At 39.1% G+C, this 14,864-nt stretch overlaps 1 protein-coding gene across 1 annotated transcript in view; it reads right to left on the bottom strand.

Annotated features, from left to right (window-relative positions):
* Positions 1–9,966: 9,966 nt before the first annotated feature.
* TAMM41 (TAM41 mitochondrial translocator assembly and maintenance homolog) overlaps positions 9,967–14,864 on the bottom strand; it is a 38,459-nt gene continuing 33,561 nt past the window's right edge. Inside the window, exon 8 of the mRNA XM_007500242.3 lies at positions 9,967–10,105. Coding sequence (XP_007500304.1) covers positions 10,029–10,105 — 77 coding nt within the window. The 3' untranslated portion in view covers positions 9,967–10,028. The remainder of the gene's footprint in view (positions 10,106–14,864) is intronic.

The following is a 14,864-nucleotide window of genomic DNA, read 5'->3' on the forward strand; positions in this document are numbered from 1 at the left end:
AGGATTTTAACTCACAGTGCTGATATTTAATGGGGTATGCTTTTTCTTTAAGGCAATCTAATAGCTACATTCCCAGTGCCCCTATCTTGTGGTCTTGTGCCCATGACCCTATTTCTTTGCTTTGGTCTCCTCAGATTTGTCACTATGGTATTCTTTTCCTGGGCTTTGTTTCCCACCTCCCACTACCAAAGCTCTCTGGGTTGGCTGGACTCTCTGGGAGCTGGCTAGCTCTCCTTCCAATTTGATTGCCCCACAGTGGGACTGTCCTCCTTCCTGACTATTTTCACTCCTGGTGAAAACAATTCTTCATGTTATGATTCCTCTATTAGATGGTAAGCTCCCTGTTGGTGGACACTCCACTCTGTGCATTCACTAAGCATGGAGCTCTGCATTTAGTGTCTAAGAAACTTCCAATGGTATAATATAATGTATAGCAATTGGAACAGAAGTTAGAAACAAAAACTTCTGGTGTTGCTTCCTGGAGTTTGCAGTAGTTATGCAAACTAACTCCCAAGTAGATAGGCTAGCTTCTTTGATTAAAAACCTGAGCATGCTTCCAGTTCTTGCACTGCACTTTTTATAGCTCCATCAGATTCCCAGTGCCATGATGTACATCACTGCCAGACCTCTGGGGATGAAGTCACAGGCTTGGTGGACAGAAAACTGCTTAAATATTCAAGCTAGCCTTTACCTTTATTAAGGGCAAGTTAATGTCTTTCTTCTTTGAGCAGACCAGCCCTGTGAAGAGAAAGATGAAGTAGTCATAAAGTTCTTCCTGCAACTCCCCAGATCTCTCTGCCAGTGCTCTGTCATATACACCTTGTCTACTTGGCCTGAAATTTCTACCATTATTCAATCACTGCCTTTGTGAAAGATCAGGGCTTGTTAGCAGTGCAGCATTGTGGACAAAGGCCTGGACTCAGAGTCAATGAGTCCTGCTGGAATATAGAATGGCTGAAAGACCCTGGGCAGATGAGGAGACAGAGGTCAAGGGATTTATTTCTTCAAGGTCAGACAGGTAGTCAGTAGCAGAGGTAGGATTCAAATTCAGTGCCAGACTCCTGATCCAACACTTTCCATCAGACCATGCTAAGATCTCTAAGGTCCTTCCCTTTTTAAAATTGCTCCCTAATTCCCCTCCCCTCGTTGCTCTAACAATGTCTCCAAATCTAGGCTTCAGAGACTTTCTTTAGTGTCAGAGAAACAACATTAAGATGCTTGAACTTGAAAAGTGTAGATACCCTTACCTTCCAGAAGCTGCTTGTTCTCTTCCTATACCAAGTATTTAACCCTTGCCCTCTAGCAGTCACCAGGCTAAAGAAAGATGATTTATTTTTTCTAGTTAGTTCAGCTACAGAGAACAAGGGTCTGATTTGGCACAATCTTTTGAGTCCTGATTTTGTAAAGTTTCATGTATTACTTACTATTCCTGCCCCTGCCCCCTCTAAATAGAGCAATTATCATCTGTGTATCTGTGTATGTTGTTGGAGAAGACTTTTGAAGAGTTCCTTGGATATCAAAAAGATCAAATTGGTCAATACCTAAAGAAATTCACTTCAACTATTCACTGGGTGGTCAAATACTGAAGCCAAAGCTTAGATACTTTGGCCACATAGAGAGAAGACAGGACTCTTTGGAAAAGACCCCATTGGCTGGAAAGATTGAGGGCAAATGGAGAATGGAAGGGCAGATGTTGAAATGGAGAATGTGTCACGGAAATAACCAATGTGAACTTAGAGAGAGTTCAAGAGAGTGTGGTTGATGGAAGGGTCTGGTATGCTGTTAAATTTATTTGTGATTGAGACTGAAATATATTTAATAGTTGATTTAAATTGGTGGTCACCAGGGATTTAATTTCTAAATCCCAAAATGAATTACTAAAGTAAATGGAATTTATGGTAGTTTATTTACAATAGAGGAAGATTTAAGGAAAGAGAGAGAGAGAGAGAGAGAGAGAGAGAGGGAGAGAACTCCAGCTTCCTCTGAGCCAGGTAGAAATTCTAAGGCCCTAATCAAGGAAAAGAGTCTCAAGAAGATGGGCCTTTCTTGGAGGTTTACACCTCTGAGAAAGGCAGGGTCACTTAAGTCAGCCTTTCACTCACCAAGGTGACAGTCTAAAAGGAAAGCAGTCTGAGGTCTCCTGCATGAGCTCCTCCAGGGGTCCAGTTCCACAGACAAGTGTCTTCACTCCAAGTCTGAGTGTCTGTCTTCACGTCGATCCTCAAGGGTCTGTCTTCCAGTCTCTCCTTAAAGTCAGAGAGCTCTTCCATCTTCTCGAATTGAATATCTCTTCTTCTGGCCTCTAATTCTCTTTTTAAAGATCTTTTTCTCTTGTGTCACCTCCCCTAAATTTCATGTCTACTAATCACAGCAGATGCTCCTCTCCAGGACTACCCACTCTTTAGTTCACACCTTCTTTGGTTAGATTATACCTTTGGGGGTTACTTAACATATTTTTTAAATGGGTATATCTATTTCAAATACTGAGTTACCACCTTTTGGGGATTAAAAATCTAAAAATAGATTGTGGATTACAATTCAATTATCCCAATAAAAGAAGAGCTAAGTACCTTCATTGTTACAATTTTACAATTTCACAATAAAGGAAGAACTAAGTATCTTCATTGTTACCATCAGGAGATAGCAAAATCCAATCTTCACAAAGCTATGGTCCTTGGGGTCATGAAAAGTAGGGCATGGCCGAATGGTTGAACAACAGTAGTTTGTGTGTGTGTGTGTGTGTGTGTGTGTGTGTGTGTGTGTGTGTGTTTGTGTGTGTTTGTGTGTGCGCCTCTGTGTGTGTGTGTGTGTTTGTGTGTGTGCCTCTGTGTGTGTGTGTGTTTGTGTGTATGTGTTTGTGTGTGTGTGTTTGTGTGTGTGTGTTTGTGTGTGTGCCTCTGTGTGTGTGTGTGTTTGTGTGTGTGTGTTTGTGTGTGTGTGTTTGTGTGTGTGCCTCTGTGTGTGTGTGTGTTTGTGTGTGTGTGTTTGTGTGTGTGTGTGTGTGTGTGTGTGTGTGCAGGAGGGTGATAGAGGGTCAACAATGAAAGCAAACTACTGTGGGAAGGTGTACCTTTAATCAGAACAAGAACTAGTCACATGCAGAGTTGTGTGTGAGTCATAGCCCATTCACTACTGGATTTCTACCAAAAGGAAGATTTGTGCAAAACTCCATAGCCTTCTGGGATGAGGTTGGGCATTTTAAAAGGCAGAGATAAACAGAAGTCAGAATTCGTGCAAACAAAGTCTTTTCAGATCCCCAAGATGTTGGGGAGGGCAGCTAGGTGGTATATGGGTAGAACACTGGGATTAGAATCATCAGGTCTCAGACACTTATTAGTTGTATGATCTTAGGCAAGTCTCTCAATCCTGTTTGTCTCTATTTTCTCATCTGTAAAAATGAGTTGCAGAAGAAAATGGCAAACACTTCAGTATTTGTGCCAAGAAAATTCTAAAACGGAGTCACAATGAGTTGGACATTGCCTCTAAGCTGAAGCTAACTGACCAGAGAACTGGGTTGTAATTCTACTTTGCTGCTTTGTAGCTATGTGATTTTATACAAGTCACTTTCACACTTTGATCCTCAGTTTCTTTCACTGTAAAATGAGACTAGAAGACCCCTAAGGTCCTTTCTATGAGTTTTTCTACTAAAAAGATTTACTTAAAACATGTTTGTAAAACATCAATAAGTGATGTACATCATTAACATCATTAAAATATATAGCTCTTGTCTGGGATGCCTCAAAGCCAAAGAGGTATCCTAAAAACTCAAGATGAATTGTCAGTTCTTGCATACAGGTAGGTCAAATAAAAGTCATCCAGTTCCAAGCTAGTTCCCCCATAAATGAACTCCCTTAAGAGCCACAAATATGGTGCCACAGAAAAAGTCACAGAAGAGCCAGTGTTCTCACATAACCACACTGTGATATATATCATAGACCTTAGTCAACTATGGAACCAACTGCATTGCATTCCCACTTTTTTTTTTAACTCTTACCTTCCAACTTAGAATCATTACTCTGTATTGGTTCTAAGGTAGAAGAGTGGTAAGGGCTAGGCAATGGGGGTCAAGTGACTTGCCCAGGGTCACACAGCTAGGAAGTATCTGAGGCCAGGTTTGAATCTAGGACCTCCCATCTCCCAGTCTGGCTCTCAATCCATGGAGCCACCCAGCTGCCCCCTGCATTCCCATTTTCTTTTTTCATTTATTTAAAAATATTTTTCCATATTTATATGATTCATTTTCTTTTCCTCCCCTCTTCCCTCCACCTTCCCAGAGCCAACAAGCAATTCCACTGGGTTGACAAATATTATCAATTTATACTTATTTTAATATCATTCATTTTTGCTGTAGAGTGATCTTTTAAAGCCTAAACCCCAAATCACATACCCATTTATTGTGATAAGTGTTGCCATATGCTTTTGCATTTCTACTCCCACAGTTCTTTCTCTCAATTTGGATAGCATTCTTTCACATAAGTCCTTCAGGAGTATCCTGGCTTGTTGCATTGCTACTTGTAGTAAAGTCCATTACACTGGATAGTTCAATAGTGTTTTACTTTCTGTGTACAATGTTCTCCTTGTTCTGCTCATTTCACTCTGTATCAGTTCATTGATGTTCTCCCAGTTCCTATAGAAATCCTCCAGATCATCATTCCTTACAGCATATTAGTATTCCATCACCATCAGATACCACAATTTGTTCAGCCATTTCCAAATCGAAGGGCATCCCCTCATTTTCCAATTTTTTTGCCACCTCAGGGCAGCTATGAATATTTTTGTACAAGTATTTTTCCTTATCTTTTTTTGGGTACAAACTTAGTAGTGGTATTGCTGGATCAAAGGGTATATATAATCTTTTAAAATCCTTTGGGCATAATTCCAAATTGCTTTCCAGAATGGTTGGATCAATTCACAACTCTACCAACAGTGTATTAGTGTCCCAATTTTGCCACATCCCCTGCAACATTTATTACTTTCCTTTGCTATCATGTTAGCCAATCTGCTGGGTGTGAGGTAGTACCTCAGAATTGTTTTGATCTTCATTTCTCTAAATAGGAGGGATTTAGAATACTTTTTCATGTGATTATTGATAGTTTTGATTTCCTCTGAAAACTGCCTTTATCATATACCTTGACCATATGTCAATTGGGGAATGGCTTGGTTTCTTGTACAATTGACTTAGTTCCTTATAAATTTGAGAAACTAGACCTTTGTCAGAGGTTTTTGTTATAAATCCCCGCCCCCCCCCCAATTTTGGTAGCATTGGTTTTGTTTGTACAAAATCTTTTAAATTTAATGTAATCAAAATTTTTTTATTTTACATCCCTTGCTTCATCTTAAATTTCCTCCTTTCACATAGATCTGAAAGGTATACTATTCTATGTTCACCTAATTTGTTTATGCTTTCCCTCCTTAAGTCATTTACCCATTTTGAATTTATCTTGGTATAAGGTGTGAGATGTTGATCTAAACCTAATCTCTCCCATACTTTTTTCCAATTCTTCTAGCAGTTTTTGTCCCACATAGTGGGTCCTTGTACCAAAAACTTGGATTTTGGGGTTTATTGAACACTATCTTGCTGAAGTCATTTACCCCAGGTCTATTCTGTGATCCACCCTTCTCTTAGTCAGTACCATATTGTTTTAATGATCACCACTTATAGTACAGTTTGAGATTTGGTACTGCTAGACCATCATCTTTCACATTTTTTTTAATTAGCTCGGTTGATATTCTTGACCTTTTGTTCTTCCAAAAAAACTTTGTAATATTTTTTTCTAATTCTGCAAAAAAGTTTTTTGGTAGTTTGATAGGTATAGCACCATACAAGTAAGTTAATTTAGGTAGGATTGTAGTTTTTATTATATTAGCGCATCCTATCCATGAACAATTAAATGTTTTTCTAATTATTTAGATCATTTTATTTGTGTGAAGTTTTTTGTAGTTATGTTCATATAATTCCCAATTTCATATTGACAAGTAGATTCCTAGATATTTTATATTGTTTAAGATGGGCTTTGTTGGAAATATATAGGAATGCTGATGATTTATGTGGGTTTATTTTGTATCCTGCAACTTTGCTAAAGTTTTAATTATTTCCACTAGCCTTTTAGTTTATTTTATTGGATTCTCTAGGTATAACATCATGTCATTTGCAAAGAGTGATAGTTTAGTCTCCTCATTGCCTACTTTGATGCCTGTAATTTCTTTTTCTTCTCTAATTGCTACTGCTAGCAACTCTAGTAAAATATTAAATAGCAGGGATGATAATGGGCATCCCTGTTTCACTTCTGCTCTTATTGGGAATGCTTCTGACTTATCCCCATTGCATATATTTGCCGTGCATTCCTATTTTTTAAGAGAGCAACTTTTCTTATTAAGTCAGTCTTTGCCTATCTGGTGAAAGTTCAAGAAGGAAGACAACTGATCCTTTTAAGAATAACCAGAACTTATGAGAAAAAACCCTATCCACATCCAGAGAAAGAATGTGGGAGTAGCTTGATGGGGATATGGTTGGGGATGTTGACTTTAAATGATCACTCTATTGCAAATAGTAATAATATGGAAATAGGTCTTGATCAATGATACACGTAAAACCCAGTGGAATTGCTCTTTTGCTATGGGAGGGGGGAGGAAGGAGGGGACGGAAAGAACATGAATCATATAACCATGGAAACATATTCTAAATTTATTAATGAAATAAAAACATTTAAATAAAATTAAAAAAAAAATAACCAGGGTCAATCATCTTAGCTATGGACATTCCTAATGGGGTATCACCTAAAATTAGAATACATCTTGGCAGTTCAAAATGGTCTTTTCAGAATTTCTCTAGTGGCTGAAATCATGCATGCATTGAAGGATTGGAGGGCTAAAAAAGAATCTAAGAATGGCTCAGTTCAAATCTCCTCACTTCCTCCACACGGGTTACAGATAAGGAAACTGAGGCTTGGAGAGATTGAGATGTTAATTAGTTAGCATTTCTAGGTCATCTTCCTTCTCATATTTATTATTCCTGGAGATTTTATGTTATTATCTCTTTCTGTGTAATGGAAACAAATGGGTAACATGAGAATCCAAGGCATTCCTAGATAAAGGACTTCCTCGAATAGCACAACAGAACCCACTTCCAGCAATGGCTGCCATTTATTTAGTGCTTAATTATAGGGGTGTTAAGCTCAAATAGAAATGGGGGTCTTCCAGTCCCTACAGAAGTCTCTGTGACTTCATCTTAAAATGTACTATTTCTCCAATATTTCCCAATTACATTTAAATTTGGCTGGGGCACCCCTGAGTATTGTGGACCCCATATGGCCAGGGTGTTTGACATCTCTGTTCCAATTACAAAGGTTACTTACTCTATAACCACCAAGCATTTTCAACATCACATGACAAAGCAGATTAGGTAGTTCTTACAAGCCCTGTTTGGGCAGATGAGAAAGCTCAGGTTTGGAGACAGTAATGAGTTATCTGAGGTCACAGACAGACCTGGAGCTTCAATCTAGATCTCTGAGTGGAGCCGTTTCGATTCTACATGCATGACTTGGGCCAAATGCTGAGGCCAGAGTTTACATGATTCCACGGAGAGGTCATAGCTCATCACCTTTGACCAAAATCTACAGTAAAAGATTCAGCTGCAAATGAAAGTATGCAGACTTTGATCAATCCTACAGGTCTTCAGTGTTATCCATACCCCCGGCTTTCAGGAAGGATGAAAGGCATTGCTAAAAATACAGATGAGAGGGCTAAGCTAGAAGCCCTCTACATAAATCAATCTTATTTTAATAAAACTTTACAATTAGAGGACTTCAGAGTTTATACTTTTCCCATAATACCTTAGCATGGGAGGATCAGAGGGGTCAAGGGACTTAACCAAGGTACAGCTGTTGGGCAGCAGAGCCAGGATTCCAAGTCCAACTGAAAATTTGATACATTGTTTTAATATATTCCTTCCCAACATTGTACCCCTCCCCAAACTTTCCATTAGCAAAACTTCCGGGGTTTTCTAGCCAGGCATAGAACCTTCTATATAGAGTGAAGGGTGTTTTCCCATTCGTTTTCTGGTACCAATACTGATCCACTGTATTTGATTTGAACTGGTTTCCATTACCTTATTGCAGTCATCATCCTAGATTTTTAAAATTTCTGTTATTAAAATCTTTCAGCTGCACTATGCTGGGATAGAGTAAGCCTTCTGCTCTCCAGGGCTGTTCTTTTATTTTAATTCAGAGACTGTTTAAATTGGTTCACTTGGGTGGTTATCCTGCTCCAGTAGTAATAAATTCCAGGCAACACCTAATGTGCATTAGCTGTTGAGTATCTAAACCAAGCACCTGTAAACAGTAGGCATCTAATGCCTCCTGTGTGGCATCAATTTTGGAGTGTCAAGTCATGAAAAAAGCACTGGCCTGGGAATTAGGATAGGGCTCAGGTTCAAACTCTGCCAACAACTAGTCATGTGACTGGGAAAATTAACTCTTCTTGCCTAGGAAATCAATGGTCAATAAGATCCCTTTAAGATTTAAAATTGTGCTATCCAAAACCAGAACATTGTACACAGAGAATGTAATGGACTTTTCTACTAGCAGCAATGCAAGGATCCAGGACAATCCAGAGGAACTTAGGAGAAAGAACGCTATCCACATCCAGAGGAAGAACTGTGGGAGCAGAAGCACAGAAGAAAAACATAAGAGACTGATCATGTGGTTCAATGGGGATATGATTATGGTTTTGGTGTTAAAAGTTCACTCTACTGTAAATATGAGTAACACTGAAATAGGTCTTGAACAATGATATATGTATAACTTAGTGGAACTGCTTGTCAGCTCCAGGAGGGGGGAGGGAAAGAACATGAATTGTAACCATGGAAACATTCTAAATTTTAAAAAAATTGTGCCATCCTTGAGTTTCCAATGCAATCCTTTTGCAAAGCCTCACTGTTGTGTGTTTAATTCTGTTTTGTTTTGTTTTTTTAAATTCTGGGCTCTTGCCCAAAATTGGCCACCAGGTGATAATATAGCAATCCATGAAATAATTTGCTGATGAGAAGGGGGATTGCAAACTGGATCTGCTGAAGTGAAATCAAGTAAGGAAAAGTCTATTAGGTGCCTACCATAAGCCCAGGGTTGGGTATACAAGTGGAAACTATGGTGGAAGATAAGGATGGATTGGTCAAGTGGAACCAGAGGAAGGAGAATTTTGGTGAAGTCCAAACTTAGGGTAATTTTCAAAGAGGAGCTCTTAGATAGCTTTGGCAGGTATAGAGTCGCTGGTTGAGGCCATTGATTTAAGACTGGTCTGAACTAGAGAAAGAGTGGCAGCAGAGAATTGAGGTAGGGCTTCCTACATCGGTGGTAAGATTATAAGGGTCTTGACCCTGGTACTGGCAGTAGGGATAGATAATACATAGGCAATTCAGAGGAAAAGGCTAGATCTAGTGATAATGTGGTCTCAGGGACAGAGTTTTCCTAGGTTTGGAGCCTGATATTACATTTCTTATAATTTGTATACTATATGGCAGAAAAGAAGACATATGGATCACCAGGATGATAAAACCATTATAGTTAGGGGCTCAGAGACTATAGATCAGATTATGACTACTATGCATTTTAAAGAAGGACATCAAAGAAAAAGACATGCTTAATTCCAGTAAAACTTGAATTAAACACTTTGAAAAAAACAAGCATGTGATTGCGAGAAGCCCAGTAGGGAGGGAAAGCTTCTTAAACCTATCATCCAAGGACTGAATATTCCACATGTGCGCAACTTCACACACCTTTGACACTGATATACCTAGAAAATGTGTCAGTCTAAGTTCAAATGAACACTGAATCCAAAAAGCTGAATGTCTGAACAGAATAATTCTCTTGGCATAAAAACTACCCCAAACCACTCTAAAGTAATCTTTTTCTATTTGTCCCAAGGTTTCCAAAGAAACTAAATAGTAGGTAGAAATAATTAATATTATTCTGACAAAAAGGAGATCAGATACTTTATTCATCTATACACAGCATGTACAAAAGCAAGCAACATTAGGATTTCTGCTTTGACCATCCGGTGTACATTTTTTGCAGTTTCATTGAACTGTAAATCACTGATTTTCTCAAACCTGAAAGAGAAAGGCACACACAAAAAAAGAATATTTAGTGGAAATTCGGTGATTAAATGGAATATCTCAAAAACAAACTGGATACATATAGTCATAGACCATGACAACTAAATACCATGAGGTTTCTCATGATTAACATAAAGGTGGTGGGCAAATACTCAATCTTACATCTGCTGAGGATGTAGAGATGCAGACTAATCAAGCAACACATTTTTAGACCTCAGTCTCTCTTGTGTCTCCTGGCTAGTCAGGAAGAATGTCATCACCTTCTTGAAAATAAGGGCTATCTTTCTAACTCACCTCTGTATTTCCTTTGGTGCCTAGCACACAGGAGGTTCTCGATAACAAGGAGACAAATGCCTGATATGTGTACCTCTGGAGATACAGCATATTACATCAGTGGTACAGTGGAAAGAGTACTGTTTTTGGAGACCAACAATAGACCTAGGTTCAAATCTAGCCTCTTACACTCCTTAGGGACTTTGGGCAAACATTAGCCTCCCTGGCTTCCAGTTTCCTAGCTGTAAACTGAGAAGAGCTTGGATTAAATGGTCTCCTGAGATTCCTTCTTGCACTAAATCTTTGGTACATATTTCTTTTTAAAAATTTAAAAAAATTTTTGATTAATTTAGAATATTTTTCCATGGTTCCATGATTCATGTTCTTTTCCTCCCCATCTCCTTCCCAAAGCCAACAATCAATTCTACTGGTTTTTATGTGTATCATTGTTCAAAACATATTTCCATATCATTAATATCTGCAATAGAGTGATCATTCCAAGTCAGCATATGATATATATTTCTGACAAATTAAAAAAAGTAATTTGTGATTAGGTTTTTCCTTGAAAACGACAACTTTCTAAATGCTGGTCCAAGTAAACCCTGAAGAGAATGGAAGCCCTTAGAGCAGAGGTCCTCAAACTGCAGCCCCCTGAGGCCATGGTGCCCCACTTCTGGAAGGGGCACCTCTTTCATTGGTGGTCAGTGAGAGGAGCTCTGCATTAGGCGGTACTGCAAAGCATGTCCTTGCTCACATACAGTACTACTTCCAGTGACATAATCCTTTGTGTGGTGCCTTGTTTTGAGAAAGGTGCTGAACAAAGGATTATGTGGCTGCACAATGGAAGATGTCAGCTGGTGAGGGGCGATCTGGGGGAGGGGATTCTGCACTGTGTATACTGCTGCCTGGTTAGGTTAGGGTTAGGTTTTTATAGTCTAGCCTTCCAATAGTCTGAGGGACAGTGAACTGGCCCTTGTGTAAAAAGTTTGGGGACCCCTGATTAGAGGGCAGGGATTGTCTTTCTTTGTACTTGTGTTCGCAGCACCTGCCAACCACAATGTCTGGCACAGAGCCGGTGCATCCTAAATGCTTTTAATTAACTGGTAGACTTTTTCTAGAAAACCCTACAGAAGTGTTTATTATAGGAATATATTGAAAGAAAAGACAGGTGTCCAGGAGAACTCTTCTTCTAGTCCCTAAGGACCTTCTGGCACTCTGACCTGCTGACTAACCAGCAACCTATTCTAGAAATGCAGAGCAAGAAGATGGCCCTTCTCTGCTGCCACCTCCTTTCATTTTCTCCCTGGAGTAAGTACTCTCAATAAATCTCACCTACTTGAAGCAGGAACTTATAAAAGAGGATTTTACATTCCTATCTGAACCAACCAAGTTTTCAAATCCAATACAGATTTTAGGTTCTTTCACACAGCAGGCTAAATATGGCAGGGCCAGGGAACTAAGCCATAGCTAGACGATGCAATAGCTATTAAGTCCTGCTCAGTCCTAGAAAACCTCCATACAGCCTATTTGGAACGTAAGCACATTAACTAATGTAAAAACAGAACTCTAAATGAGCTTTTGTGATCTGAGGGAGAATGAAGTAAAAAGAAACAGAACAAATGATTCAACGACAACAATATTGTAAAAACAACCAACTTAGAAAAACTTCAGCTCTGATCAGCACAATGACCAATGACAACTCCAGATGATCACAGATGAAGCACGCTGCCCACCTTCTACAAGAGAAGCGATATATTGGGGAGGGTGGGGCAGGGGGGTGGCAGAACCCTATCTTTTGGGGAGTGACCAATGTGAGAATTGGGGGGGGGGGAGAGAGAGAGAGAGAGAGAGAGAGAGAGAGAGAGAGAGAGAGAGAGAGAGAGAGTGAGAGAGAGAGAGAGAGAGAGAGAGAGAGGTGAATCAAAACCTTCTGTTTTAGAATCAATACTAAATAACAGTTCCAAGAGCAGAGGAGTGGTAAAAGCTAAGCAACTGGGGTTAAATGACTTGCCCAGAGTCACTGAGCTAGGAAGTCCACTGAGTTGCCATTATGTGTACACACATACACACACACACCCCACCCACAAACTTTGCTTTATTTTTTCTGTTACATGTAAAATTTTTTAATATTCATTTTTTAAAAAATTTATTTAATTAGATGATTTAGAATATTTTTCCATGGTTACAACTCATGTGTTTCCCTTCCCTCCCCCCACCACTTCCTGTATCTGATGCACAATTCCACTGGGTTTAACATGTGTCATTGATCAAGACCCATTTCCATACTATTACTATTTACACTAGGGTTCATTTAGCGTCTACTTAATATTCATCTTAAAAGATTTTATGTTTCAAAAACCCTCCCCTCTCCTTGAGAAGGTAAGCAATTTTATATAGATTATACATGTGTAGTTATGCAAACCTATCTCTATATCAGACTCATTGCAAAAGAAAACAGATGGAAATAAAAAAAACAAATAAACTAAACCCCAAGATAAATAAAGTAACAAAAGTTTGTTTGAACTGGCACTCAGGCTCCATCAGCAATTTCTCTGGAGGTGGAGAGCATTTTTCGTAAGTCCTTCAGAACTGTCTTAGATCATGTATTGCTGAGAAGTTAATAGTCAATCACTGTCAATATTGCCCTTATTGCTACAATATTCATATTCTCCTGGTTCTGCTTGCTTCATTTTGTATCAACTCATACACTATGCAGATTTCTTTTTTTTGTTTTCCAATGGTGTGAAGAAAGAATATTTTTGTTAATTCAAAAAGATTTAATTGAAAATCCCTAGTATACAGACTTCTTCTAACTAGCACAGTCACCTTAAAAACAGGCATCATCTCTGAAAGGAAATTTGATACAGGGCACTTCAGTTTAAACCCCAGAATCAATTAGTCAAACAACCAATGGAGGAGAATTGATTATTAAACACTTAGTAGGGGCTAAGCATACAAATATAAAATCAAGTTGGGAATTATTCTTTAAAGGACATAAAGCAGGAACTATTAGAAGAGCAGTGGTGGGTCAGAATGGAGATCTAGGTCCTGATTCCAACCCTATCACCAACTACTTCTCTGACCTTGAATAAGTCACAGACTCTTTGGGCTTTAATTTCCTCAGCTATAAAAGCAGGCTTGCTGCTTTCTAAAACTCTAATTCTCATGTAAATGGGGGCAGCTAGGTTACTGAAATGAACACAAATTCTGTTTTCTTGGCCTATATCACACTCATTTAACAATCCTTTTTTCGACTAGCTGTTTATGACTCACCTAGATCTCATGTATTCCTCTTGTACCTAGAACACTAATCTACTTCTACTATTATGACAAATTCTTTGTAGGAACTAGAGATCTGGGTTCTAATCCTTGGCTAGAACCGAAGTTCTAAACCAGTGTTTTCCCCTGGGTGTGGGGTGGGGGGTCCTCAATCCATTTGCCTCTTAATAAAAGCAGACACACATCACTAAAACATGCCTATCATGTACACCATGTCTCAGTTGAGTAACAACTTGATGTATATATGATATACCTGGAAGATTGAGGATCACGGAGCTTAGGTGACTTGCTTAGGATCATCTAGCTGGCGTCCCAGGCAGGACTGACCCTAATCGTCCTGACTTCAAGGCAGGTGACCCTCTATCTATCCTGCTTCTCTTGGCTGGCTCCTCAAGTTCATTTTGTTCCAACTGAGCACCACTTTACCCTACCCACACATCTAAATCCATTGCTTCCTTTCTGTCTCCAACCTCCAAAATACCTTGCCTTGGCCCAGGTCTTTCCATGGCCTGATCTACTGCATCAACCCAATTTCAGGTTTTGTTCTCTTTTGCATTTCTCTCTTTTTAGTCCATCCTTCTCACTGTTGCCAAAATAGTCTTCCCAATGTCTTGTTACTCTCTGTGCTTCAAAGCCTTCACTGACTTTGATGCTTACCAAATCAAACCTAAATTTCTGAGCCTGACATTCAAGGCTCAACCCTAACCTTTCCAGACTTTATTCACAAGACGATTCTTCACTCTTCCTAAAATCCTGTGAAATGAAGTAAACTATAGCCTCTTCTCCAGTGTTATCCTGAGTACTCTCCCACCTCTAAGGATTTGTACACACACTTGTCATCATGATTGAAAGAGATGGACCTTCCTCCCTTCTCCACTTCTAACTGGGGAATTCTCTTTCTTACTTCAAGTGTCACTTCCTTTATGAAACCTTCTAACAGCTCCTAGCCAGAATAGCTGGAATAAATCTTTCCCTTTTCAAATCTACTTCTAAGGATTTTATAATATTCTATTTTTTAACCACAATTGTGCCCATTTCTTCCTTTACACTAGCTCATAAGCTCCAGGATATAAGAAACTGTTTCATTTTCCCATTTTTGTCTAATGCCTAGCACACAGCAGCGGCATGCAGGACCTACTGGCCAAGCAACACTGTTACACTTCTAATTCTGCTAACTAAACATTCATAGTTTACTTCTTTT

The sequence above is a fragment of the Monodelphis domestica genome, chromosome 7 (assembly GCF_027887165.1).
Source record: "Monodelphis domestica isolate mMonDom1 chromosome 7, mMonDom1.pri, whole genome shotgun sequence".
Lineage (NCBI taxonomy): Eukaryota > Metazoa > Chordata > Mammalia > Didelphimorphia > Didelphidae > Monodelphis > Monodelphis domestica.